General features: G+C 43.8%; 2 protein-coding genes across 2 annotated transcripts; both read left to right on the top strand.

Moving 5' to 3' along the window:
• The first annotated feature begins 9,030 nt into the window (after window positions 1–9,030).
• Window positions 9,031–13,353, top strand: LOC144405537 (uncharacterized). The gene has a single exon (XM_078099604.1). It carries the CDS (start codon window positions 11,509–11,511, stop codon window positions 12,907–12,909), a length of 1,401 nt encoding a protein of 466 aa, XP_077955730.1. The 5' UTR covers window positions 9,031–11,508; the 3' UTR covers window positions 12,910–13,353.
• A 5,929-nt stretch (window positions 13,354–19,282) lies between these two features.
• LOC144405536 (uncharacterized) lies at window positions 19,283–23,605 on the top strand. Its single transcript, XM_078099603.1, has one exon. It carries the CDS (start codon window positions 21,761–21,763, stop codon window positions 23,159–23,161), a length of 1,401 nt encoding a protein of 466 aa, XP_077955729.1. The 5' UTR covers window positions 19,283–21,760; the 3' UTR covers window positions 23,162–23,605.
• The last annotated feature ends 4,051 nt before the right edge of the window (window positions 23,606–27,656 follow it).

The raw sequence follows: 27,656 nt of genomic DNA, 5'->3' as shown, positions 1-27,656 counted from the left end.
AGGAGGGTGAAATGTTTCCTGCCCTCTTTCGCGCAGGTGATCATGTGACTAACCGTTAGCATCGCTCGTTTAATAAAGTTTTCCTTTACGACTCACACTAACAACACATGAAGCATCTGACGTCACCGACGAGCGTCTCCGTCCATTACTACGCAGCTTCGATTCAAGTAACTTCACGTTTGGCTATAAAGGAATTCCACGGTCACATGACCTTAGGTCTCCCCCGCTGAGTTAAAGGAGGACTAGTGTTGTAGTCTCATTCGGACCGATCCCCCAGGGTGGGGTTCAATGACTGCTTTTGAAAGTGAGTGTTAAGTTGTGTTATTGGTGACCATGCCGTTCGGACGCTAGTCTGGCCCGCGTTCAGTTGAAGTGGGCTGCATCTGGCCCGCAGCTGATTTGAGTTTGAGACCCCTGCCTTAAAGGTTTGGATACTATTCAGGCAGTCAGAACCCCGACGAGTGTAGGCTGTGAGATAAAAAACGGAGGGGTAACCCAGCAGCAAACAAGCTAGCATAATGGCCGGCTAGCTGCCGCGCGTCGTGGCCCTCCCCTTTTTACCTGCTACTTCTACCCTCCAATTCATCTCCACTGCCCCTCGTATGGATGTGGCCAGCGAGTGAGCCGCGTGGAGCTGCGGCCGTGACTCGCCGTTACATTAGAATCATTTAACGAGCTTTCAGGAGCTAAGATTGAAAAAAAGCTGCTGTTTTTTTATTTTTTTCCGCTCAAAGTGATGATTCTTATCATCCAGAATCCAGAAAACCATAAATATTGTTTTATAATTCAACCTCCATTCAAGGTTTTAGGAAATATTATTTGTCATGCTCATTTGTATGAGTAAAAGACATGATAAATATCAGCATCCTTGATTTCTCTCCTCTCTCCTCTCAAACGGTCAAAAATCCTAGAAGAACCAGACAACTACAAGCAGTGCTGTTGTCTTTTACTGGAATGGTTTCCATGGCAACGTTTCCGGGCGGCGACGGGGTGCTCCCATGGCAACTGCTTTGATCTCAGTGACCTCATCAGAGTGTTGACCTCATCATAGAGTGCTGACATCATCATAGAGTGTTATAAAGAGCTCTTGGAACCCAATCTCTTCATTGCGTTTCAAGCCGAGTTAGCAAGCAGTTGATATCTTGTGAGTATATAAGTTATCAGTTGCATTTGTCTTTCACGACCACGAAAAGTATTTTAAAACAGCAGTCCATTCTTGTACCACGTATTCTTCATACAATGAATCGAGGAAACGGACATAGATATGGGACTGATGCCCCTCGGTGTGGCCCAGGCCCTCCACCGAAAACATACCATCTGAAACAGGCACTCACACGTGCCAACGAGGAGGTCTTCCGTCTGACCGAACTTGTGAAAGACCTTGAGTACTTCAAGACGGATGCTGAGATTGAGAAGAACAGTTTTTACCTTGTCATCAAAGATGGGAGATTGGCAACCGCCCGTCTGGAGAAGAGTCTGCAGACCGCCAACAAGAGGATCAAGACCCTGGAGGAAAAGATGGCCCAAGAACAGCTCGTCAGTCACCAAGAGAAGGAGCGGATGGTTCAAGAGCATGAGGACGAACATGCCGACCAAGTCATCAAGTACCTTAATCTCTTCAAGAAGAACGAGGAGTTGTCTCTGAGCCTCGCCGACGCCAAAGACGAACTCGTCACCAACGAGATCTGGCGAAGAAAGTACGAGGTTCTGGAGAAAAAGACCAACCAAGACATCGCCCTAAAACAAGAGGCACTGGAAGCCCTTCAGGTAAAATACCAGGGGATGGCCACCGAGGTTGAGAACCCGATGTGCCAGAAGACCAGTGAGACCCTGAAAGTCAACGAAGAGATGCAGTCCGAAAACCTCCACCTGCTGGAACGTCTGAGAGTACAGGAGGAAAAGATGGCTGAAGTCCAGCTCATCAGTCACCAGGAGAAGGAGCGGATGGTTCAAGAGTATGAGGCCAAACTTTCCGACCAAAATATCCAGAACCAGGCACTGGAAGCCCTTCAGGTAAAGTACCAGGAGATGGCCACCGAGGTTGAGAATCTGATGGTCCAGAAGCTGAGTGAGACCCTGAAAGTCAACAAAGAGAAAGAAAGCATCTTACATAAGCTGAGAGAGACTGAACAACAGCTCATCAGCGAGGAAGAGAAATTCAAAGATCTGGAAACAAGGGTGTGCAAAGAACTGAACCTCAAACAAGAGATGTCGGAGACCAGAGTAACACAACTGTACTCCGACAACCTTGCTCTGGAGGAGAAGTTGAACAAGCAGCAGGCCAACAACCACCAGCTGGAGGCAGAATACAAACTGCTAACGGACTGGAGGGATGGCATGGCTGACAAACAAAAGCACCAAGAGGAGAACAGATCCCTCAAACTCCAACAGATGGAGGAGATGGCCAAAGAAAATCAGATTCTCATCACCAAGGTGAAACAGTTGCAGGACGAAAACACTCTTCTTGAAAACATCTGTCTGGACTTGAAGAAGAAGAAGAGAGGCATCTTTGGAAGAAGAATGCAGGAAAGACAGGTAGAGATGGACAAGATGAAGCAAAAAATGCAGGACCGGGAGACTAAGAGGTCCGAAAAAGAAGAGAAGAAGGGCCGTGAGGAGAAAAAGACCTTCCAGGGCTGAACACCACAGGCTGAACACCACAGGCTGAACATCACAGACTGAACATCACAGAATGAACACCAGTAGAAACACATATACATACACACATAGTCACACACGTACACATAAGTACACATACACATAAATGCACATACACATAGTCATACACATAAGTACACAAAAAGTACACATAAATACACATACACATAGTCATACACATAAATACACAAAAAGTACACATAAATACACATAAATGCACATACACATAGTCATACACATAAGTACACAAAAAGTACACATAAATGCACATACACATAGTCATACACATAAATACACAAAAAGTACACATAAATGCACATACACATAGTCATACACATAAATACACAAAAAGTACACATAAATACACATACACATAGTCATACACATAAATACACAAAAAGTACACATAAATACACATAAATGCACATACACATAGTCATCTCCTCCATGAACCGCCACCTTAACGTGGTGGAGGAGTTTGAGTGGCTCAGTGACCCTGTGAGCGGTGTTGTCTCTTGGTATCCCAACAAGACCAACACCCTTCAGGCGAGAGTCCAGACTAAGAGCGGTTCAACAAACAAAAAAAACAAGAAGCCTGCTCTGCTGTGGCTAAAAAGCAGGAAAAAGACCATCGCGAGCCCCTTCTAGAAGAGGTTTCGGGAGAGTTCTGAGAAGAAATGACTACTTTATTTGTACCTCGGGAATTTGCCGTGCAGCTGTGGTAGAAGGTAACGGTAGTGTTGACTCCCTCCCACATACCCGATCTGGTTGATTCTACCTGCATGTTGGTTAAGCAGATGCGATGAAATAAGCCACTGTTTATTTGTGGGAGGGGGTTAAGAGGGCTTTGGATGCAGAATTTGTTAGCAAGTTACCAGGGGTGTAACGATTCATTCACTGAATCTATTAATGGATTTTAGTTGCGATCCAACTGAATCGATCTGTGCTCCGCAAATCGGCATTCCGGACGACATATATCGATTACAAATCGATTGAAATGGTAATTATTCAATTGTATCGATACTTGGAAACCGCACATTGGATTTAAGTACAAAAACGGTATGGATGTGTGTTTGTTTGTTTGTTTTTTAGCACTTTAGACACGTTAAACGTTACTCGATTCAGTCTGCCTGTCTGCGACGTCATCAGTACGCAGCCGGAGCCGTGATAAACTCTGAACAACAACAAAACACAGCGTGAAGGAGACGACTGCGAGCAAGACATTTACAAACCAACTTATCGATCCAGCGCATGGAAACATTTGGGCTTTTGCAAACACGGAGGTGTTCTAAATAACTCGGTCGCTGTTTGTAGAATATGTAGAAGCTAAATAAAAAAACACAGAAAAAACACAACACGCCGACAGTCAGGCACCTCTAGCAGCGTCACCGCTGCAGCAGCAGCAGCAGCAGGTAACTCCAGCTCTGCTGACACCTCAGGCCTCGCCAGCACCAAACTCAACATCACAGTAACACTTGCCAGGTTTATCTGTAAAGACATGCGACCCTACAATGTGGTTGAAAATCTGGCGTTCTGTAAATTGATCCAAGCATTGTGTAATTATTGTGGAATGTTTACATTGAAAATGGCACTTGATTCAAATAAAAGGTTAATACATTTGACATTAATTGTTGTTTGCTTGTTTATAATATCCATAATTGATTTAAACCTGATTTCCTTACAAGAAACAACAGGGATCTCGGAAACTTTGCCTGCACTGTCCAGTAAAGTTACTGAATTGATTTCAAGTCACTGAATTGAATCGAATCGTTCTAAATTAACCCAGATCGTCCATGAATCGAATCGGCAACCATGAATCGCGATTCGAATCGAATCGTTGTTAAAATGAATCGTTACACCCCTACAAGTTACTATTCACATCTATTGGCGCTGCTTTCGTTATGAATAAAAGGTGGCAAGAGCTGAAGTTCACGCCTTGGCCCTTTGCAGCTGTAAGCGCGGGTCGACTAGAGACCGCTGTTCTTTTGTCACGATTTAAGACCTGTCCTCCGCGGTTACATCGTTTTGCAGGGTGTGTGTCAACAGATCAGAAAGTGTGCGCAGCAAAGCACAACTTTGATAGCAGCTACAAAGGTGTGAGACTTGGGAATAATTCTTATAGGCGTAAAACGGGGTCAGTATCAACAAATCCAGCACGTCTAAAGATGTAATGCATCCGAAGGTAATCTAAGGTCGCCCTGGGATTGCGTCAATAGCCTGTACGATTCATGCATGAATGGATAAGCTAACCCCACATTTTATTCCATGGATATAACCTGTTGAATAATTTACAGACTGTTTCCCTGCTTGTATCAACCGAACACCGTTGCAGGTGTACTGGCCGGTGCTCATGTGTAAAGACTTCAGTGTACAGAAGAAAGTCCTGCTGAATGGATTAAAACGATTGCATTTAAAATAAGTGGCGAAGACAACAGCCCAGAGCCAAGTCAGTGGCCTACTAAAGAACAATGTATGATTTACAGATATGCTTTGAATATTAAAATATATTCCGGTTCATAGCCATTTTCATACACCACATCAATTCTAAATACATTTATGATATAATAAGGGAGTATTCTTCCAGTTTGTATCTTAAAGTTTTCTCTTTTTTTATTTGCAAAGTTCAAAGTAGTTACAGTCGACTTGACAGAAAAAAAGCTATTAATTTAATGTATCTATAATTGATCACAAACCATATTATAGTGTGTGTATATATACACTATATATTATATAAATTATATGTTATATATATATGTAGTGTTTGGCATTGGTTCCAAAGACACACGTCTTCTCTCATTTCCTGTTTTATGGCTAACGCGTGTTCGATGTTCCCCACACGCTGAGCTACTGTAAACTCTCCATCTGAACATTTCTCCTCAGAAGCCCCGCGGTCGGAGGCCAATCCAGTCCAGGTCGACAGTTCAGTGAAGTGGTTGTTTGAGCGCCGCGGCAACACGGCCGCTTTCCCAGGTCAAAATGTAGTGTACTACTAAGAAATGCAATAAAAAGTCAAAATCAAGAATACTTGTATCTGTTTGTTCTTCATTTAAAGCATATTTAAAATGTACTTAAACAGTGCGTACTTCAACTAATTCAGAAAAAGGAGAATGGGAGGCTGGTTTCCTCGTTGGAAACTCAAAAAGGTCCACTGGGGCACCTTGCTGGGGTAAGCACACCGAAGCATTTACATCCTCCGTTCTAGCCTGAGTGCCGTTGTTTTCTGATCTGTGCTTTACAGATCAGCTTTACGGGATGCGGTATTAACCCGGCTCAGTCCTTTGGGCCTGCAATTCTACAGGACTCCTTTGATAACCATTGGGTATGCATCAGGGAGCCGCAGGTCGCGTTGACACAAGTTCTGCGACCCCGTTGAAGCGTGGATGTGTGTGTGGGTGGTTTCAGGTGTACTGGGCCGGACCAATGTGTGCCGGTGTGGTGGCAGCGCTTCTGTACGATTATCTGCTGGCGCCCAGAAAGGATCCCTGCGGTGAAAAAACAAGAGGCCTGCTCTGCCGTGGCTCAAAGCAGGAAAAAGACCATCGCGAGCCGCTTCTAGAAGAGGTTTCAGGAGAGTTCTGAGAAGAAATGACTGTGTGCGGCTGATTTTGTATAAATAAAACTTTCTCAACATTAGGAGTTTAGTCTTTTCTCTAAATCTCAAGTATGTGACCTGAAATTATGTGCACTGCTTTAGGAATCTATGCTACTTTTTGCTGATTGGATGCACTGTTGGTGAGTTTGACAAACCAGGAGTACTTCTTGTAGGACGGGACCGTTAAGCCCAGGTCTTGACCATGAACCACACAATTTTCTAACTGATGAAATCTAGTGAAGCACATATACACACTGGGAATAATTTCTTTTTGAATAATGTGAACATGTACGTTTCTTAATGACAAAAGTACAGCTGAATAATGAATCTGGGTAATCTTACTAAATCGGTGCCTTTAAGGATTAAGCGGTCAATGGTGTGTCTATGAACGGAATAATTTAGATTTTGGGGTTTGGTTGCATAACTGCAGTGAAGATCTCAACCTGTAGTTGACAATCGAGATCTGGTGCGTACCAAACATTTGGTACGTGCAGCGTTTGTATTTTGATGTGTCCCCCTTTCATTCTGAGCGCGCTGACAGCAATCGGTGTTTGTAGTGCGGTTTTGTCAGCCTCCCAGGTGGGTCCACGATGCACAGAGCGAATACGCAGCAATGCAGAAATATTCCGCTCATCTTTTGTGAAGTGTGTTACCTCAACAGAGAGCGTAGTTTGCCGCATGTCGGTTTCCTATCCAACTTTCAGCAGATTTTTTTGTGGCTACTGATCTGAATCTTTACATAGTCGCTCACAGTTGGAGGATTTTCATCCACTTTAAATACGGTATTATTTTACTATTATACCACAACTAAAAATGTCCACACTGTCCTCAACATAAAGTCAAAGACAGCTTTGAAAACCCTCCCAACCGGCAAAGTGACTCATCACTTGTGTAGCTGCAAACCTAATGTATTTATTTACTACACTTGGCTTCAATAAAAGCCGCCAAGGAGCAGGTTACTGGTCTATTTAACACTTTGACTGCGGTATAATAACCTACTGTAATGGCTCAGGGGCCTCCCCCGACTGGATAACTTCAAACTCCACCTTCTCCCTGCTGCTCTTTAATAAACCGTATCTCTTGTGTCATCTATTCCAGTGGTCCCCAACCTTTTTTACCTCACGGACCGGTTTTATGTCAGACAATATTTCGCGGCCCGGTCGAGAAGGTCCGACGGGGGGGGGTTGGCGGAACGACCGACGGGGGGTAGTAGTCGTGCGCTCTGTGTTTGCTGGTCGGCGAAACTGCCGTGCACGATACAAGGACAAGAAAAACGCCTGGTGACGTGTGGGGAATATGTCAGAGGGACGGGGGGGGGGGGGGTGGGAGGGAATTAGGAGAAAATCCAGTCAATTTTCAAAATGAAACATTTTTCAGAAAAAAAATATATATATATAAGCTTTCTGTGGTGCGGCCCGGTACCAAACGGTACCGGTCCGCAGCCCGGTGGTTGGGGACCACTGATCTATTGCCCTTCCCTCACTTTCTGAAAGCGCCCCTCCATTGATCAGGCTGTAATTTATGGTTTGTGGTGTGGAAATAGATGGCTGCTGGTTCTTATCATAGCTGAGGAGTGAAAACTAAATTAATAGTATAAGTTGAAATGTCAGAAAATGACGACAAGGCATCTGAACGCCATTTTTGTAATACGTCAAATTAGAGTCAGCTTTGTTTGACGGACAAGGACGGACTGTTGATGTAACAGCGCCGCATTGTTTCATTATAACCAACTGCTCTCAAAATATGGGATGATCTTGTGCTGTTGCAGTGATAGTGAGTACGCAGGCACAAACACACACACACACACACACACACACACACAGATCTTAGCAACGACTTGTGCTCTGACAAAGTGCGGTAAGCCGACGCAGAGCAACTCTCACTCCTCAAAATCTGAACCTCTGGCCGCGTCTCGAAAGGTCACAGGTCAAAGTGGCTGCTTCTCTTGAGTCCACGACCTCTGGAGAGCTCGAGGGGGCCTAACCTCTCAACCTTGACTGACCACTTAAAACTCATCTGAGCTCTGTCTTAAGCACTTTTTAGGCCTGTGTTGTTTAAAGCTGTGCACAGCTGACTGTTTTGACTCTCTGTGAACCTAAACCCAGACAGCAATCCAACATTGAATAAACATTGTTTTTCCATCTAAATCATCATTATGGTTGATATTGAAATTTCAATGCAAAATAAACGTTGAATCACCATTACCATATCGATGAAAACCTGATGTTATTTTGATGGAAACAATATTGGAACAACATTGATCTATAGTTATCTTTATGATTGAAAGTGCAATCCCTGAATGTGTTGAAACATAGTTGATAATGCATCGATGTATAGTTGACCGGGATTATGATTGAAAATCCATTGATTTTTGGTTGACCGGGAGATCAACGGGTGGTAAACCAACGTATTGCACGAGACAAGCTCATTTCTGGACCCTTGGCACAAGCGTAGCTACAGGTAAGCTTGCTTAATGTTCGATATGAATGAATCAAATACCGTTAGACTGATCATTGTAGTATAATCATTAGTGTAGTAACCAACGCAGTGCTGCAGCTAACGTTAGTCATGAAATAGATTTTTGTTTTACTAATGTGTTAAAATCTTTCAAAAGCAGGCTAGCCTACTTCGTGGTTCTCTTTACAGTTAGCAAAACCTCCGAGTCCAGTCTATTTTTATAGCTAGCTCAAAATACACGTCACTCGGTACCCATTGCTAATAGTGTCGGGAAATCTATTTTACAGTCACCGCTATTTCTTCTGCCCGCCGGAAAACACCATAATAACAGTGTGCTCCATCTAGCGCTAACGGTAACGTTCATCAAGCTAGCCTGTTGGCGGCGCCGTGCGCTCAAACCTTTGAGAAATCACGGCTGATTAGCACTACGTAGCCACCACCAAGGGCACAGAAGTCATGTCATGCACGTTTGAGCGCTAACGTTAACGTTACCCACAGAAGAATACATGACTTACCTTATTATTCAATGCAGAACTGTCTCGAGTTGTAACTGGAAAAGCCAACCATCTCGTCGTAATACAAATCGAGATGGCGTTACTATCCCGCACCCCAATCCAGTGCAAAACCCTTTCTTAAATGCTAATTGTTTTGCATTGTGATTTTATTTTTTTGTTTTAGATGCTCTTACTCGGCAGATGGGGGCAGCTGCCGTCACCCAATTCAATTTTTCCCAAGCTGTGCAAAAGGTCTATGCGCCAGACCGGAGAGGAGGGACTGGACGACAAAATAATGCGGCCGTCAGAGAATGAATTTGTGTTTAAATAGTGTGGTGTGTTCATTGTTTTATAGGCCGATTTCAAATGTTCCATTAGCCTACTTAACATCCTGGCTGTAGATAAAGCAGGCTATTTAATTTATGGCATTTAAAATTAACATATAAAAAGATTGAAATTCCGTTGAAATAACGTTGATCCTTAGTTCAGTTGAAATTTCAACATTGTTTCAATATTCCTGATAATTGAAATACCATTGAAATTCCGTTGATCTATGGACAGGATATCAACATTGTTTCAACATTAAATCAGGGTGCAAAATGATGTTGAATCAACATCAGAATTCAACGTTGATTCAATGACTTAGTGTTGACAATGCGATGTTGATTTAACATTGTTTCAATGACTGTTTGCTGTCTGGGAAACGTGCTCATTTCCAATGTCATCACCATTGTTGGGCGTATCCACCATTGACGCTTCTCCATCGAGTGACTCAGCGGTGCTAATTGTATTAGCCTTGCTAGCCAAGTTGACCTTAAAGCAGGGGTCTCAAACTCGCGGCCCGCGGGCCAATTGCGGCCCTCGGGACGATATTTTGTGGCCCCATCCTTAATATGAAAGTGTAATGTTAGTGCGGCCCGCAAGTTTTATACTGTAACCCCACTGTCAGCTGCTGTGTGGGACATGTTATGATGTTCTGGTTTCCTACTGTGTGCTTGTCCAGTGAACGTGGCATGCATGTGACTGACATGGGGGCGGGTCGTGTGTGTCGGCCGAGGTGCAGAGAGCAGGAGGGTGAAATGTTTCCTGCCCTCTTTCGCGCAGGTGATCATGTGACTAACCGTTAGCATCGCTCGTTTAATAAAGTTTTCCTTTACGACTCACACTAACAACACATGAAGCATCTGACGTCACCGACGAGCGTCTCCGTCCATTACTACGCAGCTTCGATTCAAGTAACTTCACGTTTGGCTATAAAGGAATTCCACGGTCACATGACCTTAGGTCTCCCCCGCTGAGTTAAAGGAGGACTAGTGTTGTAGTCTCATTCGGACCGATCCCCCAGGGTGGGGTTCAATGACTGCTTTTGAAAGTGAGTGTTAAGTTGTGTTATTGGTGACCATGCCGTTCGGACGCTAGTCTGGCCCGCGTTCAGTTGAAGTGGGCTGCATCTGGCCCGCAGCTGATTTGAGTTTGAGACCCCTGCCTTAAAGGTTTGGATACTATTCAGGCAGTCAGAACCCCGACGAGTGTAGGCTGTGAGATAAAAAACGGAGGGGTAACCCAGCAGCAAACAAGCTAGCATAATGGCCGGCTAGCTGCCGCGCGTCGTGGCCCTCCCCTTTTTACCTGCTACTTCTACCCTCCAATTCATCTCCACTGCCCCTCGTATGGATGTGGCCAGCGAGTGAGCCGCGTGGAGCTGCGGCCGTGACTCGCCGTTACATTAGAATCATTTAACGAGCTTTCAGGAGCTAAGATTGAAAAAAAGCTGCTGTTTTTTTATTTTTTTCCGCTCAAAGTGATGATTCTTATCATCCAGAATCCAGAAAACCATAAATATTGTTTTATAATTCAACCTCCATTCAAGGTTTTAGGAAATATTATTTGTCATGCTCATTTGTATGAGTAAAAGACATGATAAATATCAGCATCCTTGATTTCTCTCCTCTCTCCTCTCAAACGGTCAAAAATCCTAGAAGAACCAGACAACTACAAGCAGTGCTGTTGTCTTTTACTGGAATGGTTTCCATGGCAACGTTTCCGGGCGGCGACGGGGTGCTCCCATGGCAACTGCTTTGATCTCAGTGACCTCATCAGAGTGTTGACCTCATCATAGAGTGCTGACATCATCATAGAGTGTTATAAAGAGCTCTTGGAACCCAATCTCTTCATTGCGTTTCAAGCCGAGTTAGCAAGCAGTTGATATCTTGTGAGTATATAAGTTATCAGTTGCATTTGTCTTTCACGACCACGAAAAGTATTTTAAAACAGCAGTCCATTCTTGTACCACGTATTCTTCATACAATGAATCGAGGAAACGGACATAGATATGGGACTGATGCCCCTCGGTGTGGCCCAGGCCCTCCACCGAAAACATACCATCTGAAACAGGCACTCACACGTGCCAACGAGGAGGTCTTCCGTCTGACCGAACTTGTGAAAGACCTTGAGTACTTCAAGACGGATGCTGAGATTGAGAAGAACAGTTTTTACCTTGTCATCAAAGATGGGAGATTGGCAACCGCCCGTCTGGAGAAGAGTCTGCAGACCGCCAACAAGAGGATCAAGACCCTGGAGGAAAAGATGGCCCAAGAACAGCTCGTCAGTCACCAAGAGAAGGAGCGGATGGTTCAAGAGCATGAGGACGAACATGCCGACCAAGTCATCAAGTACCTTAATCTCTTCAAGAAGAACGAGGAGTTGTCTCTGAGCCTCGCCGACGCCAAAGACGAACTCGTCACCAACGAGATCTGGCGAAGAAAGTACGAGGTTCTGGAGAAAAAGACCAACCAAGACATCGCCCTAAAACAAGAGGCACTGGAAGCCCTTCAGGTAAAATACCAGGGGATGGCCACCGAGGTTGAGAACCCGATGTGCCAGAAGACCAGTGAGACCCTGAAAGTCAACGAAGAGATGCAGTCCGAAAACCTCCACCTGCTGGAACGTCTGAGAGTACAGGAGGAAAAGATGGCTGAAGTCCAGCTCATCAGTCACCAGGAGAAGGAGCGGATGGTTCAAGAGTATGAGGCCAAACTTTCCGACCAAAATATCCAGAACCAGGCACTGGAAGCCCTTCAGGTAAAGTACCAGGAGATGGCCACCGAGGTTGAGAATCTGATGGTCCAGAAGCTGAGTGAGACCCTGAAAGTCAACAAAGAGAAAGAAAGCATCTTACATAAGCTGAGAGAGACTGAACAACAGCTCATCAGCGAGGAAGAGAAATTCAAAGATCTGGAAACAAGGGTGTGCAAAGAACTGAACCTCAAACAAGAGATGTCGGAGACCAGAGTAACACAACTGTACTCCGACAACCTTGCTCTGGAGGAGAAGTTGAACAAGCAGCAGGCCAACAACCACCAGCTGGAGGCAGAATACAAACTGCTAACGGACTGGAGGGATGGCATGGCTGACAAACAAAAGCACCAAGAGGAGAACAGATCCCTCAAACTCCAACAGATGGAGGAGATGGCCAAAGAAAATCAGATTCTCATCACCAAGGTGAAACAGTTGCAGGACGAAAACACTCTTCTTGAAAACATCTGTCTGGACTTGAAGAAGAAGAAGAGAGGCATCTTTGGAAGAAGAATGCAGGAAAGACAGGTAGAGATGGACAAGATGAAGCAAAAAATGCAGGACCAGGAGACTAAGAGGTCCGAAAAAGAAGAGAAGAAGGGCCGTGAGGAGAAAAAGACCTTCCAGGGCTGAACACCACAGGCTGAACATCACAGACTGAACATCACAGAATGAACACCAGTAGAAACACATATACATACACACATAGTCACACACGTACACATAAGTACACATACACATAAATGCACATACACATAGTCATACACATAAGTACACAAAAAGTACACATAAATACACATACACATAGTCATACACATAAATACACAAAAAGTACACATAAATACACATAAATGCACATACACATAGTCATACACATAAGTACACAAAAAGTACACATAAATGCACATACACATAGTCATACACATAAATACACAAAAAGTACACATAAATGCACATACACATAGTCATACACATAAATACACAAAAAGTACACATAAATACACATACACATAGTCATACACATAAATACACAAAAAGTACACATAAATACACATAAATGCACATACACATAGTCATCTCCTCCATGAACCGCCACCTTAACGTGGTGGAGGAGTTTGAGTGGCTCAGTGACCCTGTGAGCGGTGTTGTCTCTTGGTATCCCAACAAGACCAACACCCTTCAGGCGAGAGTCCAGACTAAGAGCGGTTCAACAAACAAAAAAAACAAGAAGCCTGCTCTGCTGTGGCTAAAAAGCAGGAAAAAGACCATCGCGAGCCCCTTCTAGAAGAGGTTTCGGGAGAGTTCTGAGAAGAAATGACTACTTTATTTGTACCTCGGGAATTTGCCGTGCAGCTGTGGTAGAAGGTAACGGTAGTGTTGACTCCCTCCCACATACCCGATCTGGTTGATTCTACCTGCATGTTGGTTAAGCAGATGCGATGAAATAAGCCACTGTTTATTTGTGGGAGGGGGTTAAGAGGGCTTTGGATGCAGAATTTGTTAGCAAGTTACCAGGGGTGTAACGATTCATTCACTGAATCTATTAATGGATTTTAGTTGCGATCCAACTGAATCGATCTGTGCTCCGCAAATCGGCATTCCGGACGACATATATCGATTACAAATCGATTGAAATGGTAATTATTCAATTGTATCGATACTTGGAAACCGCACATTGGATTTAAGTACAAAAACGGTATGGATGTGTGTTTGTTTGTTTGTTTTTTAGCACTTTAGACACGTTAAACGTTACTCGATTCAGTCTGCCTGTCTGCGACGTCATCAGTACGCAGCCGGAGCCGTGATAAACTCTGAACAACAACAAAACACAGCGTGAAGGAGACGACTGCGAGCAAGACATTTACAAACCAACTTATCGATCCAGCGCATGGAAACATTTGGGCTTTTGCAAACACGGAGGTGTTCTAAATAACTCGGTCGCTGTTTGTAGAATATGTAGAAGCTAAATAAAAAAACACAGAAAAAACACAACACGCCGACAGTCAGGCACCTCTAGCAGCGTCACCGCTGCAGCAGCAGCAGCAGGTAACTCCAGCTCTGCTGACACCTCAGGCCTCGCCAGCACCAAACTCAACATCACAGTAACACTTGCCAGGTTTATCTGTAAAGACATGCGACCCTACAATGTGGTTGAAAATCTGGCGTTCTGTAAATTGATCCAAGCATTGTGTAATTATTGTGGAATGTTTACATTGAAAATGGCACTTGATTCAAATAAAAGGTTAATACATTTGACATTAATTGTTGTTTGCTTGTTTATAATATCCATAATTGATTTAAACCTGATTTCCTTACAAGAAACAACAGGGATCTCGGAAACTTTGCCTGCACTGTCCAGTAAAGTTACTGAATTGATTTCAAGTCACTGAATTGAATCGAATCGTTCTAAATTAACCCAGATCGTCCATGAATCGAATCGGCAACCATGAATCGCGATTCGAATCGAATCGTTGTTAAAATGAATCGTTACACCCCTACAAGTTACTATTCACATCTATTGGCGCTGCTTTCGTTATGAATAAAAGGTGGCAAGAGCTGAAGTTCACGCCTTGGCCCTTTGCAGCTGTAAGCGCGGGTCGACTAGAGACCGCTGTTCTTTTGTCACGATTTAAGACCTGTCCTCCGCGGTTACATCGTTTTGCAGGGTGTGTGTCAACAGATCAGAAAGTGTGCGCAGCAAAGCACAACTTTGATAGCAGCTACAAAGGTGTGAGACTTGGGAATAATTCTTATAGGCGTAAAACGGGGTCAGTATCAACAAATCCAGCACGTCTAAAGATGTAATGCATCCGAAGGTAATCTAAGGTCGCCCTGGGATTGCGTCAATAGCCTGTACGATTCATGCATGAATGGATAAGCTAACCCCACATTTTATTCCATGGATATAACCTGTTGAATAATTTACAGACTGTTTCCCTGCTTGTATCAACCGAACACCGTTGCAGGTGTACTGGCCGGTGCTCATGTGTAAAGACTTCAGTGTACAGAAGAAAGTCCTGCTGAATGGATTAAAACGATTGCATTTAAAATAAGTGGCGAAGACAACAGCCCAGAGCCAAGTCAGTGGCCTACTAAAGAACAATGTATGATTTACAGATATGCTTTGAATATTAAAATATATTCCGGTTCATAGCCATTTTCATACACCACATCAATTCTAAATACATTTATGATATAATAAGGGAGTATTCTTCCAGTTTGTATCTTAAAGTTTTCTCTTTTTTTATTTGCAAAGTTCAAAGTAGTTACAGTCGACTTGACAGAAAAAAAGCTATTAATTTAATGTATCTATAATTGATCACAAACCATATTATAGTGTGTGTATATATACACTATATATTATATAAATTATATGTTATATATATATGTAGTGTTTGGCATTGGTTCCAAAGACACACGTCTTCTCTCATTTCCTGTTTTATGGCTAACGCGTGTTCGATGTTCCCCACACGCTGAGCTACTGTAAACTCTCCATCTGAACATTTCTCCTCAGAAGCCCCGCGGTCGGAGGCCAATCCAGTCCAGGTCGACAGTTCAGTGAAGTGGTTGTTTGAGCGCCGCGGCAACACGGCCGCTTTCCCAGGTCAAAATGTAGTGTACTACTAAGAAATGCAATAAAAAGTCAAAATCAAGAATACTTGTATCTGTTTGTTCTTCATTTAAAGCATATTTAAAATGTACTTAAACAGTGCGTACTTCAACTAATTCAGAAAAAGGAGAATGGGAGGCTGGTTTCCTCGTTGGAAACTCAAAAAGGTCCACTGGGGCACCTTGCTGGGGTAAGCACACCGAAGCATTTACATCCTCCGTTCTAGCCTGAGTGCCGTTGTTTTCTGATCTGTGCTTTACAGATCAGCTTTACGGGATGCGGTATTAACCCGGCTCAGTCCTTTGGGCCTGCAATTCTACAGGACTCCTTTGATAACCATTGGGTATGCATCAGGGAGCCGCAGGTCGCGTTGACACAAGTTCTGCGACCCCGTTGAAGCGTGGATGTGTGTGTGGGTGGTTTCAGGTGTACTGGGCCGGACCAATGTGTGCCGGTGTGGTGGCAGCGCTTCTGTACGATTATCTGCTGGCGCCCAGAAAGGATCCCTGCGGTGAAAAAACAAGAGGCCTGCTCTGCCGTGGCTCAAAGCAGGAAAAAGACCATCGCGAGCCGCTTCTAGAAGAGGTTTCAGGAGAGTTCTGAGAAGAAATGACTGTGTGCGGCTGATTTTGTATAAATAAAACTTTCTCAACATTAGGAGTTTAGTCTTTTCTCTAAATCTCAAGTATGTGACCTGAAATTATGTGCACTGCTTTAGGAATCTATGCTACTTTTTGCTGATTGGATGCACTGTTGGTGAGTTTGACAAACCAGGAGTACTTCTTGTAGGACGGGACCGTTAAGCCCAGGTCTTGACCATGAACCACACAATTTTCTAACTGATGAAATCTAGTGAAGCACATATACACACTGGGAATAATTTCTTTTTGAATAATGTGAACATGTACGTTTCTTAATGACAAAAGTACAGCTGAATAATGAATCTGGGTAATCTTACTAAATCGGTGCCTTTAAGGATTAAGCGGTCAATGGTGTGTCTATGAACGGAATAATTTAGATTTTGGGGTTTGGTTGCATAACTGCAGTGAAGATCTCAACCTGTAGTTGACAATCGAGATCTGGTGCGTACCAAACATTTGGTACGTGCAGCGTTTGTATTTTGATGTGTCCCCCTTTCATTCTGAGCGCGCTGACAGCAATCGGTGTTTGTAGTGCGGTTTTGTCAGCCTCCCAGGTGGGTCCACGATGCACAGAGCGAATACGCAGCAATGCAGAAATATTCCGCTCATCTTTTGTGAAGTGTGTTACCTCAACAGAGAGCGTAGTTTGCCGCATGTCGGTTTCCTATCCAACTTTCAGCAGATTTTTTTGTGGCTACTGATCTGAATCTTTACATAGTCGCTCACAGTTGGAGGATTTTCATCCACTTTAAATACGGTATTATTTTACTATTATACCACAACTAAAAATGTCCACACTGTCCTCAACATGAAGTCAAAGACAGCTTTGAAAACCCTCCCAACCGGCAAAGTGACTCATCACTTGTGTAGCTGCAAACCTAATGTATTTATTTACTACACTTGGCTTCAATAAAAGCCGCCAAGGAGCAGGTTACTGGTCTATTTAACACTTTGACTGCGGTATAATAACCTACTGTAATGGCTCAGGGGCCTCCCCCGACTGGATAACTTCAAACTCCACCTTCTCCCTGCTGCTCTTTAATAAACCGTATCTCTTGTGTCATCTATTCCAGTGGTCCCCAACCTTTTTTACCTCACGGACCGGTTTTATGTCAGACAATATTTCGCGGCCCGGTCGAGAAGGTCCGACGGGGGGGGGTTGGCGGAACGACCGACGGGGGGTAGTAGTCGTGCGCTCTGTGTTTGCTGGTCGGCGAAACTGCCGTGCACGATACAAGGACAAGAAAAACGCCTGGTGACGTGTGGGGAATATGTCAGAGGGACGGGGGGGGGGGGGGTGGGAGGGAATTAGGAGAAAATCCAGTCAATTTTCAAAATGAAACATTTTTCAGAAAAAAAATATATATATATAAGCTTTCTGTGGTGCGGCCCGGTACCAAACGGTACCGGTCCGCAGCCCGGTGGTTGGGGACCACTGATCTATTGCCCTTCCCTCACTTTCTGAAAGCGCCCCTCCATTGATCAGGCTGTAATTTATGGTTTGTGGTGTGGAAATAGATGGCTGCTGGTTCTTATCATAGCTGAGGAGTGAAAACTAAATTAATAGTATAAGTTGAAATGTCAGAAAATGACGACAAGGCATCTGAACGCCATTTTTGTAATACGTCAAATTAGAGTCAGCTTTGTTTGACGGACAAGGACGGACTGTTGATGTAACAGCGCCGCATTGTTTCATTATAACCAACTGCTCTCAAAATATGGGATGATCTTGTGCTGTTGCAGTGATAGTGAGTACGCAGGCACAAACACACACACACACACACACACACACACACAGATCTTAGCAACGACTTGTGCTCTGACAAAGTGCGGTAAGCCGACGCAGAGCAACTCTCACTCCTCAAAATCTGAACCTCTGGCCGCGTCTCGAAAGGTCACAGGTCAAAGTGGCTGCTTCTCTTGAGTCCACGACCTCTGGAGAGCTCGAGGGGGCCTAACCTCTCAACCTTGACTGACCACTTAAAACTCATCTGAGCTCTGTCTTAAGCACTTTTTAGGCCTGTGTTGTTTAAAGCTGTGCACAGCTGACTGTTTTGACTCTCTGTGAACCTAAACCCAGACAGCAATCCAACATTGAATAAACATTGTTTTTCCATCTAAATCATCATTATGGTTGATATTGAAATTTCAATGCAAAATAAACGTTGAATCACCATTACCATATCGATGAAAACCTGATGTTATTTTGATGGAAACAATATTGGAACAACATTGATCTATAGTTATCTTTATGATTGAAAGTGCAATCCCTGAATGTGTTGAAACATAGTTGATAATGCATCGATGTATAGTTGACCGGGATTATGATTGAAAATCCATTGATTTTTGGTTGACCGGGAGATCAACGGGTGGTAAACCAACGTATTGCACGAGACAAGCTCATTTCTGGACCCTTGGCACAAGCGTAGCTACAGGTAAGCTTGCTTAATGTTCGATATGAATGAATCAAATACCGTTAGACTGATCATTGTAGTATAATCATTAGTGTAGTAACCAACGCAGTGCTGCAGCTAACGTTAGTCATGAAATAGATTTTTGTTTTACTAATGTGTTAAAATCTTTCAAAAGCAGGCTAGCCTACTTCGTGGTTCTCTTTACAGTTAGCAAAACCTCCGAGTCCAGTCTATTTTTATAGCTAGCTCAAAATACACGTCACTCGGTACCCATTGCTAATAGTGTCGGGAAATCTATTTTACAGTCACCGCTATTTCTTCTGCCCGCCGGAAAACACCATAATAACAGTGTGCTCCATCTAGCGCTAACGGTAACGTTCATCAAGCTAGCCTGTTGGCGGCGCCGTGCGCTCAAACCTTTGAGAAATCACGGCTGATTAGCACTACGTAGCCACCACCAAGGGCACAGAAGTCATGTCATGCACGTTTGAGCGCTAACGTTAACGTTACCCACAGAAGAATACATGACTTACCTTATTATTCAATGCAGAACTGTCTCGAGTTGTAACTGGAAAAGCCAACCATCTCGTCGTAATACAAATCGAGATGGCGTTACTATCCCGCACCCCAATCCAGTGCAAAACCCTTTCTTAAATGCTAATTGTTTTGCATTGTGATTTTATTTTTTTGTTTTAGATGCTCTTACTCGGCAGATGGGGGCAGCTGCCGTCACCCAATTCAATTTTTCCCAAGCTGTGCAAAAGGTCTATGCGCCAGACCGGAGAGGAGGGACTGGACGACAAAATAATGCGGCCGTCAGAGAATGAATTTGTGTTTAAATAGTGTGGTGTGTTCATTGTTTTATAGGCCGATTTCAAATGTTCCATTAGCCTACTTAACATCCTGGCTGTAGATAAAGCAGGCTATTTAATTTATGGCATTTAAAATTAACATATAAAAAGATTGAAATTCCGTTGAAATAACGTTGATCCTTAGTTCAGTTGAAATTTCAACATTGTTTCAATATTCCTGATAATTGAAATACCATTGAAATTCCGTTGATCTATGGACAGGATATCAACATTGTTTCAACATTAAATCAGGGTGCAAAATGATGTTGAATCAACATCAGAATTCAACGTTGATTCAATGACTTAGTGTTGACAATGCGATGTTGATTTAACATTGTTTCAATGACTGTTTGCTGTCTGGGAAACGTGCTCATTTCCAATGTCATCACCATTGTTGGGCGTATCCACCATTGACGCTTCTCCATCGAGTGACTCAGCGGTGCTAATTGTATTAGCCTTGCTAGCCAAGTTGACCTTAAAGCAGGGGTCTCAAACTCGCGGCCCGCGGGCCAATTGCGGCCCTCGGGACGATATTTTGTGGCCCCATCCTTAATATGAAAGTGTAATGTTAGTGCGGCCCGCAAGTTTTATACTGTAACCCCACTGTCAGCTGCTGTGTGGGACATGTTATGATGTTCTGGTTTCCTACTGTGTGCTTGTCCAGTGAACGTGGCATGCATGTGACTGACATGGGGGCGGGTCGTGTGTGTCGGCCGAGGTGCAGAGAGCAGGAGGGTGAAATGTTTCCTGCCCTCTTTCGCGCAGGTGATCATGTGACTAACCGTTAGCATCGCTCGTTTAATAAAGTTTTCCTTTACGACTCACACTAACAACACATGAAGCATCTGACGTCACCGACGAGCGTCTCCGTCCATTACTACGCAGCTTCGATTCAAGTAACTTCACGTTTGGCTATAAAGGAATTCCACGGTCACATGACCTTAGGTCTCCCCCGCTGAGTTAAAGGAGGACTAGTGTTGTAGTCTCATTCGGACCGATCCCCCAGGGTGGGGTTCAATGACTGCTTTTGAAAGTGAGTGTTAAGTTGTGTTATTGGTGACCATGCCGTTCGGACGCTAGTCTGGCCCGCGTTCAGTTGAAGTGGGCTGCATCTGGCCCGCAGCTGATTTGAGTTTGAGACCCCTGCCTTAAAGGTTTGGATACTATTCAGGCAGTCAGAACCCCGACGAGTGTAGGCTGTGAGATAAAAAACGGAGGGGTAACCCAGCAGCAAACAAGCTAGCATAATGGCCGGCTAGCTGCCGCGCGTCGTGGCCCTCCCCTTTTTACCTGCTACTTCTACCCTCCAATTCATCTCCACTGCCCCTCGTATGGATGTGGCCAGCGAGTGAGCCGCGTGGAGCTGCGGCCGTGACTCGCCGTTACATTAGAATCATTTAACGAGCTTTCAGGAGCTAAGATTGAAAAAAAGCTGCTGTTTTTTTATTTTTTTCCGCTCAAAGTGATGATTCTTATCATCCAGAATCCAGAAAACCATAAATATTGTTTTATAATTCAACCTCCATTCAAGGTTTTAGGAAATATTATTTGTCATGCTCATTTGTATGAGTAAAAGACATGATAAATATCAGCATCCTTGATTTCTCTCCTCTCTCCTCTCAAACGGTCAAAAATCCTAGAAGAACCAGACAACTACAAGCAGTGCTGTTGTCTTTTACTGGAATGGTTTCCATGGCAACGTTTCCGGGCGGCGACGGGGTGCTCCCATGGCAACTGCTTTGATCTCAGTGACCTCATCAGAGTGTTGACCTCATCATAGAGTGCTGACATCATCATAGAGTGTTATAAAGAGCTCTTGGAACCCAATCTCTTCATTGCGTTTCAAGCCGAGTTAGCAAGCAGTTGATATCTTGTGAGTATATAAGTTATCAGTTGCATTTGTCTTTCACGACCACGAAAAGTATTTTAAAACAGCAGTCCATTCTTGTACCACGTATTCTTCATACAATGAATCGAGGAAACGGACATAGATATGGGACTGATGCCCCTCGGTGTGGCCCAGGCCCTCCACCGAAAACATACCATCTGAAACAGGCACTCACACGTGCCAACGAGGAGGTCTTCCGTCTGACCGAACTTGTGAAAGACCTTGAGTACTTCAAGACGGATGCTGAGATTGAGAAGAACAGTTTTTACCTTGTCATCAAAGATGGGAGATTGGCAACCGCCCGTCTGGAGAAGAGTCTGCAGACCGCCAACAAGAGGATCAAGACCCTGGAGGAAAAGATGGCCCAAGAACAGCTCGTCAGTCACCAAGAGAAGGAGCGGATGGTTCAAGAGCATGAGGACGAACATGCCGACCAAGTCATCAAGTACCTTAATCTCTTCAAGAAGAACGAGGAGTTGTCTCTGAGCCTCGCCGACGCCAAAGACGAACTCGTCACCAACGAGATCTGGCGAAGAAAGTACGAGGTTCTGGAGAAAAAGACCAACCAAGACATCGCCCTAAAACAAGAGGCACTGGAAGCCCTTCAGGTAAAATACCAGGGGATGGCCACCGAGGTTGAGAACCCGATGTGCCAGAAGACCAGTGAGACCCTGAAAGTCAACGAAGAGATGCAGTCCGAAAACCTCCACCTGCTGGAACGTCTGAGAGTACAGGAGGAAAAGATGGCTGAAGTCCAGCTCATCAGTCACCAGGAGAAGGAGCGGATGGTTCAAGAGTATGAGGCCAAACTTTCCGACCAAAATATCCAGAACCAGGCACTGGAAGCCCTTCAGGTAAAGTACCAGGAGATGGCCACCGAGGTTGAGAATCTGATGGTCCAGAAGCTGAGTGAGACCCTGAAAGTCAACAAAGAGAAAGAAAGCATCTTACATAAGCTGAGAGAGACTGAACAACAGCTCATCAGCGAGGAAGAGAAATTCAAAGATCTGGAAACAAGGGTGTGCAAAGAACTGAACCTCAAACAAGAGATGTCGGAGACCAGAGTAACACAACTGTACTCCGACAACCTTGCTCTGGAGGAGAAGTTGAACAAGCAGCAGGCCAACAACCACCAGCTGGAGGCAGAATACAAACTGCTAACGGACTGGAGGGATGGCATGGCTGACAAACAAAAGCACCAAGAGGAGAACAGATCCCTCAAACTCCAACAGATGGAGGAGATGGCCAAAGAAAATCAGATTCTCATCACCAAGGTGAAACAGTTGCAGGACGAAAACACTCTTCTTGAAAACATCTGTCTGGACTTGAAGAAGAAGAAGAGAGGCATCTTTGGAAGAAGAATGCAGGAAAGACAGGTAGAGATGGACAAGATGAAGCAAAAAATGCAGGACCAGGAGACTAAGAGGTCCGAAAAAGAAGAGAAGAAGGGCCGTGAGGAGAAAAAGACCTTCCAGGGCTGAACACCACAGGCTGAACATCACAGACTGAACATCACAGAATGAACACCAGTAGAAACACATATACATACACACATAGTCACACACGTACACATAAGTACACATACACATAAATGCACATACACATAGTCATACACATAAGTACACAAAAAGTACACATAAATACACATACACATAGTCATACACATAAATACACAAAAAGTACACATAAATACACATAAATGCACATACACATAGTCATACACATAAGTACACAAAAAGTACACATAAATACACATACACATAGTCATACACATAAATACACAAAAAGTACACATAAATGCACATACACATAGTCATACACATAAATACACAAAAAGTACACATAAATACACATACACATAGTCATACACATAAATACACAAAAAGTACACATAAATACACATAAATGCACATACACATAGTCATCTCCTCCATGAACCGCCACCTTAACGTGGTGGAGGAGTTTGAGTGGCTCAGTGACCCTGTGAGCGGTGTTGTCTCTTGGTATCCCAACAAGACCAACACCCTTCAGGCGAGAGTCCAGACTAAGAGCGGTTCAACAAACAAAAAAAACAAGAAGCCTGCTCTGCTGTGGCTAAAAAGCAGGAAAAAGACCATCGCGAGCCCCTTCTAGAAGAGGTTTCGGGAGAGTTCTGAGAAGAAATGACTACTTTATTTGTACCTCGGGAATTTGCCGTGCAGCTGGGGTAGAAGGTAACGGTAGTGTTGACTCCCTCCCACATACCCGATCTGGTTGATTCTACCTGCATGTTGGTTAAGCAGATGCGATGAAATAAGCCACTGTTTATTTGTGGGAGGGGGTTAAGAGGGCTTTGGATGCAGAATTTGTTAGCAAGTTACCAGGGGTGTAACGATTCATTCACTGAATCTATTAATGGATTTTAGTTGCGATCCAACTGAATCGATCTGTGCTCCGCAAATCGGCATTCCGGACGACATATATCGATTACAAATCGATTGAAATGGTAATTATTCAATTGTATCGATACTTGGAAACCGCACATTGGATTTAAGTACAAAAACGGTATGGATGTGTGTTTGTTTGTTTGTTTTTTAGCACTTTAGACACGTTAAACGTTACTCGATTCAGTCTGCCTGTCTGCGACGTCATCAGTACGCAGCCGGAGCCGTGATAAACTCTGAACAACAACAAAACACAGCGTGAAGGAGACGACTGCGAGCAAGACATTTACAAACCAACTTATCGATCCAGCGCATGGAAACATTTGGGCTTTTGCAAACACGGAGGTGTTCTAAATAACTCGGTCGCTGTTTGTAGAATATGTAGAAGCTAAATAAAAAAACACAGAAAAAACACAACACGCCGACAGTCAGGCACCTCTAGCAGCGTCACCGCTGCAGCAGCAGCAGCAGGTAACTCCAGCTCTGCTGACACCTCAGGCCTCGCCAGCACCAAACTCAACATCACAGTAACACTTGCCAGGTTTATCTGTAAAGACATGCGACCCTACAATGTGGTTGAAAATCTGGCGTTCTGTAAATTGATCCAAGCATTGTGTAATTATTGTGGAATGTTTACATTGAAAATGGCACTTGATTCAAATAAAAGGTTAATACATTTGACATTAATTGTTGTTTGCTTGTTTATAATATCCATAATTGATTTAAACCTGATTTCCTTACAAGAAACAACAGGGATCTCGGAAACTTTGCCTGCACTGTCCAGTAAAGTTACTGAATTGATTTCAAGTCACTGAATTGAATCGAATCGTTCTAAATTAACCCAGATCGTCCATGAATCGAATCGGCAACCATGAATCGCGATTCGAATCGAATCGTTGTTAAAATGAATCGTTACACCCCTACAAGTTACTATTCACATCTATTGGCGCTGCTTTCGTTATGAATAAAAGGTGGCAAGAGCTGAAGTTCACGCCTTGGCCCTTTGCAGCTGTAAGCGCGGGTCGACTAGAGACCGCTGTTCTTTTGTCACGATTTAAGACCTGTCCTCCGCGGTTACATCGTTTTGCAGGGTGTGTGTCAACAGATCAGAAAGTGTGCGCAGCAAAGCACAACTTTGATAGCAGCTACAAAGGTGTGAGACTTGGGAATAATTCTTATAGGCGTAAAACGGGGTCAGTATCAACAAATCCAGCACGTCTAAAGATGTAATGCATCCGAAGGTAATCTAAGGTCGCCCTGGGATTGCGTCAATAGCCTGTACGATTCATGCATGAATGGATAAGCTAACCCCACATTTTATTCCATGGATATAACCTGTTGAATAATTTACAGACTGTTTCCCTGCTTGTATCAACCGAACACCGTTGCAGGTGTACTGGCCGGTGCTCATGTGTAAAGACTTCAGTGTACAGAAGAAAGTCCTGCTGAATGGATTAAAACGATTGCATTTAAAATAAGTGGCGAAGACAACAGCCCAGAGCCAAGTCAGTGGCCTACTAAAGAACAATGTATGATTTACAGATATGCTTTGAATATTAAAATATATTCCGGTTCATAGCCATTTTCATACACCACATCAATTCTAAATACATTTATGATATAATAAGGGAGTATTCTTCCAGTTTGTATCTTAAAGTTTTCTCTTTTTTTATTTGCAAAGTTCAAAGTAGTTACAGTCGACTTGACAGAAAAAAAGCTATTAATTTAATGTATCTATAATTGATCACAAACCATATTATAGTGTGTGTATATATACACTATATATTATATAAATTATATGTTATATATATATGTAGTGTTTGGCATTGGTTCCAAAGACACACGTCTTCTCTCATTTCCTGTTTTATGGCTAACGCGTGTTCGATGTTCCCCACACGCTGAGCTACTGTAAACTCTCCATCTGAACATTTCTCCTCAGAAGCCCCGCGGTCGGAGGCCAATCCAGTCCAGGTCGACAGTTCAGTGAAGTGGTTGTTTGAGCGCCGCGGCAACACGGCCGCTTTCCCAGGTCAAAATGTAGTGTACTACTAAGAAATGCAATAAAAAGTCAAAATCAAGAATACTTGTATCTGTTTGTTCTTCATTTAAAGCATATTTAAAATGTACTTAAACAGTGCGTACTTCAACTAATTCAGAAAAAGGAGAATGGGAGGCTGGTTTCCTCGTTGGAAACTCAAAAAGGTCCACTGGGGCACCTTGCTGGGGTAAGCACACCGAAGCATTTACATCCTCCGTTCTAGCCTGAGTGCCGTTGTTTTCTGATCTGTGCTTTACAGATCAGCTTTACGGGATGCGGTATTAACCCGGCTCAGTCCTTTGGGCCTGCAATTCTACAGGACTCCTTTGATAACCATTGGGTATGCATCAGGGAGCCGCAGGTCGCGTTGACACAAGTTCTGCGACCCCGTTGAAGCGTGGATGTGTGTGTGGGTGGTTTCAGGTGTACTGGGCCGGACCAATGTGTGCCGGTGTGGTGGCAGCGCTTCTGTACGATTATCTGCTGGCGCCCAGAAAGGATCCCTGCGGTGAAAAAACAAGAGGCCTGCTCTGCCGTGGCTCAAAGCAGGAAAAAGACCATCGCGAGCCGCTTCTAGAAGAGGTTTCAGGAGAGTTCTGAGAAGAAATGACTGTGTGCGGCTGATTTTGTATAAATAAAACTTTCTCAACATTAGGAGTTTAGTCTTTTCTCTAAATCTCAAGTATGTGACCTGAAATTATGTGCACTGCTTTAGGAATCTATGCTACTTTTTGCTGATTGGATGCACTGTTGGTGAGTTTGACAAACCAGGAGTACTTCTTGTAGGACGGGACCGTTAAGCCCAGGTCTTGACCATGAACCACACAATTTTCTAACTGATGAAATCTAGTGAAGCACATATACACACTGGGAATAATTTCTTTTTGAATAATGTGAACATGTACGTTTCTTAATGACAAAAGTACAGCTGAATAATGAATCTGGGTAATCTTACTAAATCGGTGCCTTTAAGGATTAAGCGGTCAATGGTGTGTCTATGAACGGAATAATTTAGATTTTGGGGTTTGGTTGCATAACTGCAGTGAAGATCTCAACCTGTAGTTGACAATCGAGATCTGGTGCGTACCAAACATTTGGTACGTGCAGCGTTTGTATTTTGATGTGTCCCCCTTTCATTCTGAGCGCGCTGACAGCAATCGGTGTTTGTAGTGCGGTTTTGTCAGCCTCCCAGGTGGGTCCACGATGCACAGAGCGAATACGCAGCAATGCAGAAATATTCCGCTCATCTTTTGTGAAGTGTGTTACCTCAACAGAGAGCGTAGTTTGCCGCATGTCGGTTTCCTATCCAACTTTCAGCAGATTTTTTTGTGGCTACTGATCTGAATCTTTACATAGTCGCTCACAGTTGGAGGATTTTCATCCACTTTAAATACGGTATTATTTTACTATTATACCACAACTAAAAATGTCCACACTGTCCTCAACATAAAGTCAAAGACAGCTTTGAAAACCCTCCCAACCGGCAAAGTGACTCATCACTTGTGTAGCTGCAAA

This window comes from Gasterosteus aculeatus, chromosome 3 (assembly GCF_964276395.1).
Source record: "Gasterosteus aculeatus chromosome 3, fGasAcu3.hap1.1, whole genome shotgun sequence".
Taxonomy (NCBI): Eukaryota; Metazoa; Chordata; class Actinopteri; order Perciformes; family Gasterosteidae; genus Gasterosteus; species Gasterosteus aculeatus.
The sequence above is the reverse complement of the archived record's forward strand: the minus strand, read 5'-3'. Positions and strand labels throughout refer to the sequence as shown.

What these genes read in the sequence shown, in the direction of transcription:
- LOC144405537 (XM_078099604.1), top strand. Translation starts at nt 11,509, where the DNA reads ATGAATCGAGGAAACGGACATAGATATGGGACTGATGCCCCTCGGTGT.
- LOC144405536 (XM_078099603.1), top strand. Translation starts at nt 21,761, where the DNA reads ATGAATCGAGGAAACGGACATAGATATGGGACTGATGCCCCTCGGTGT.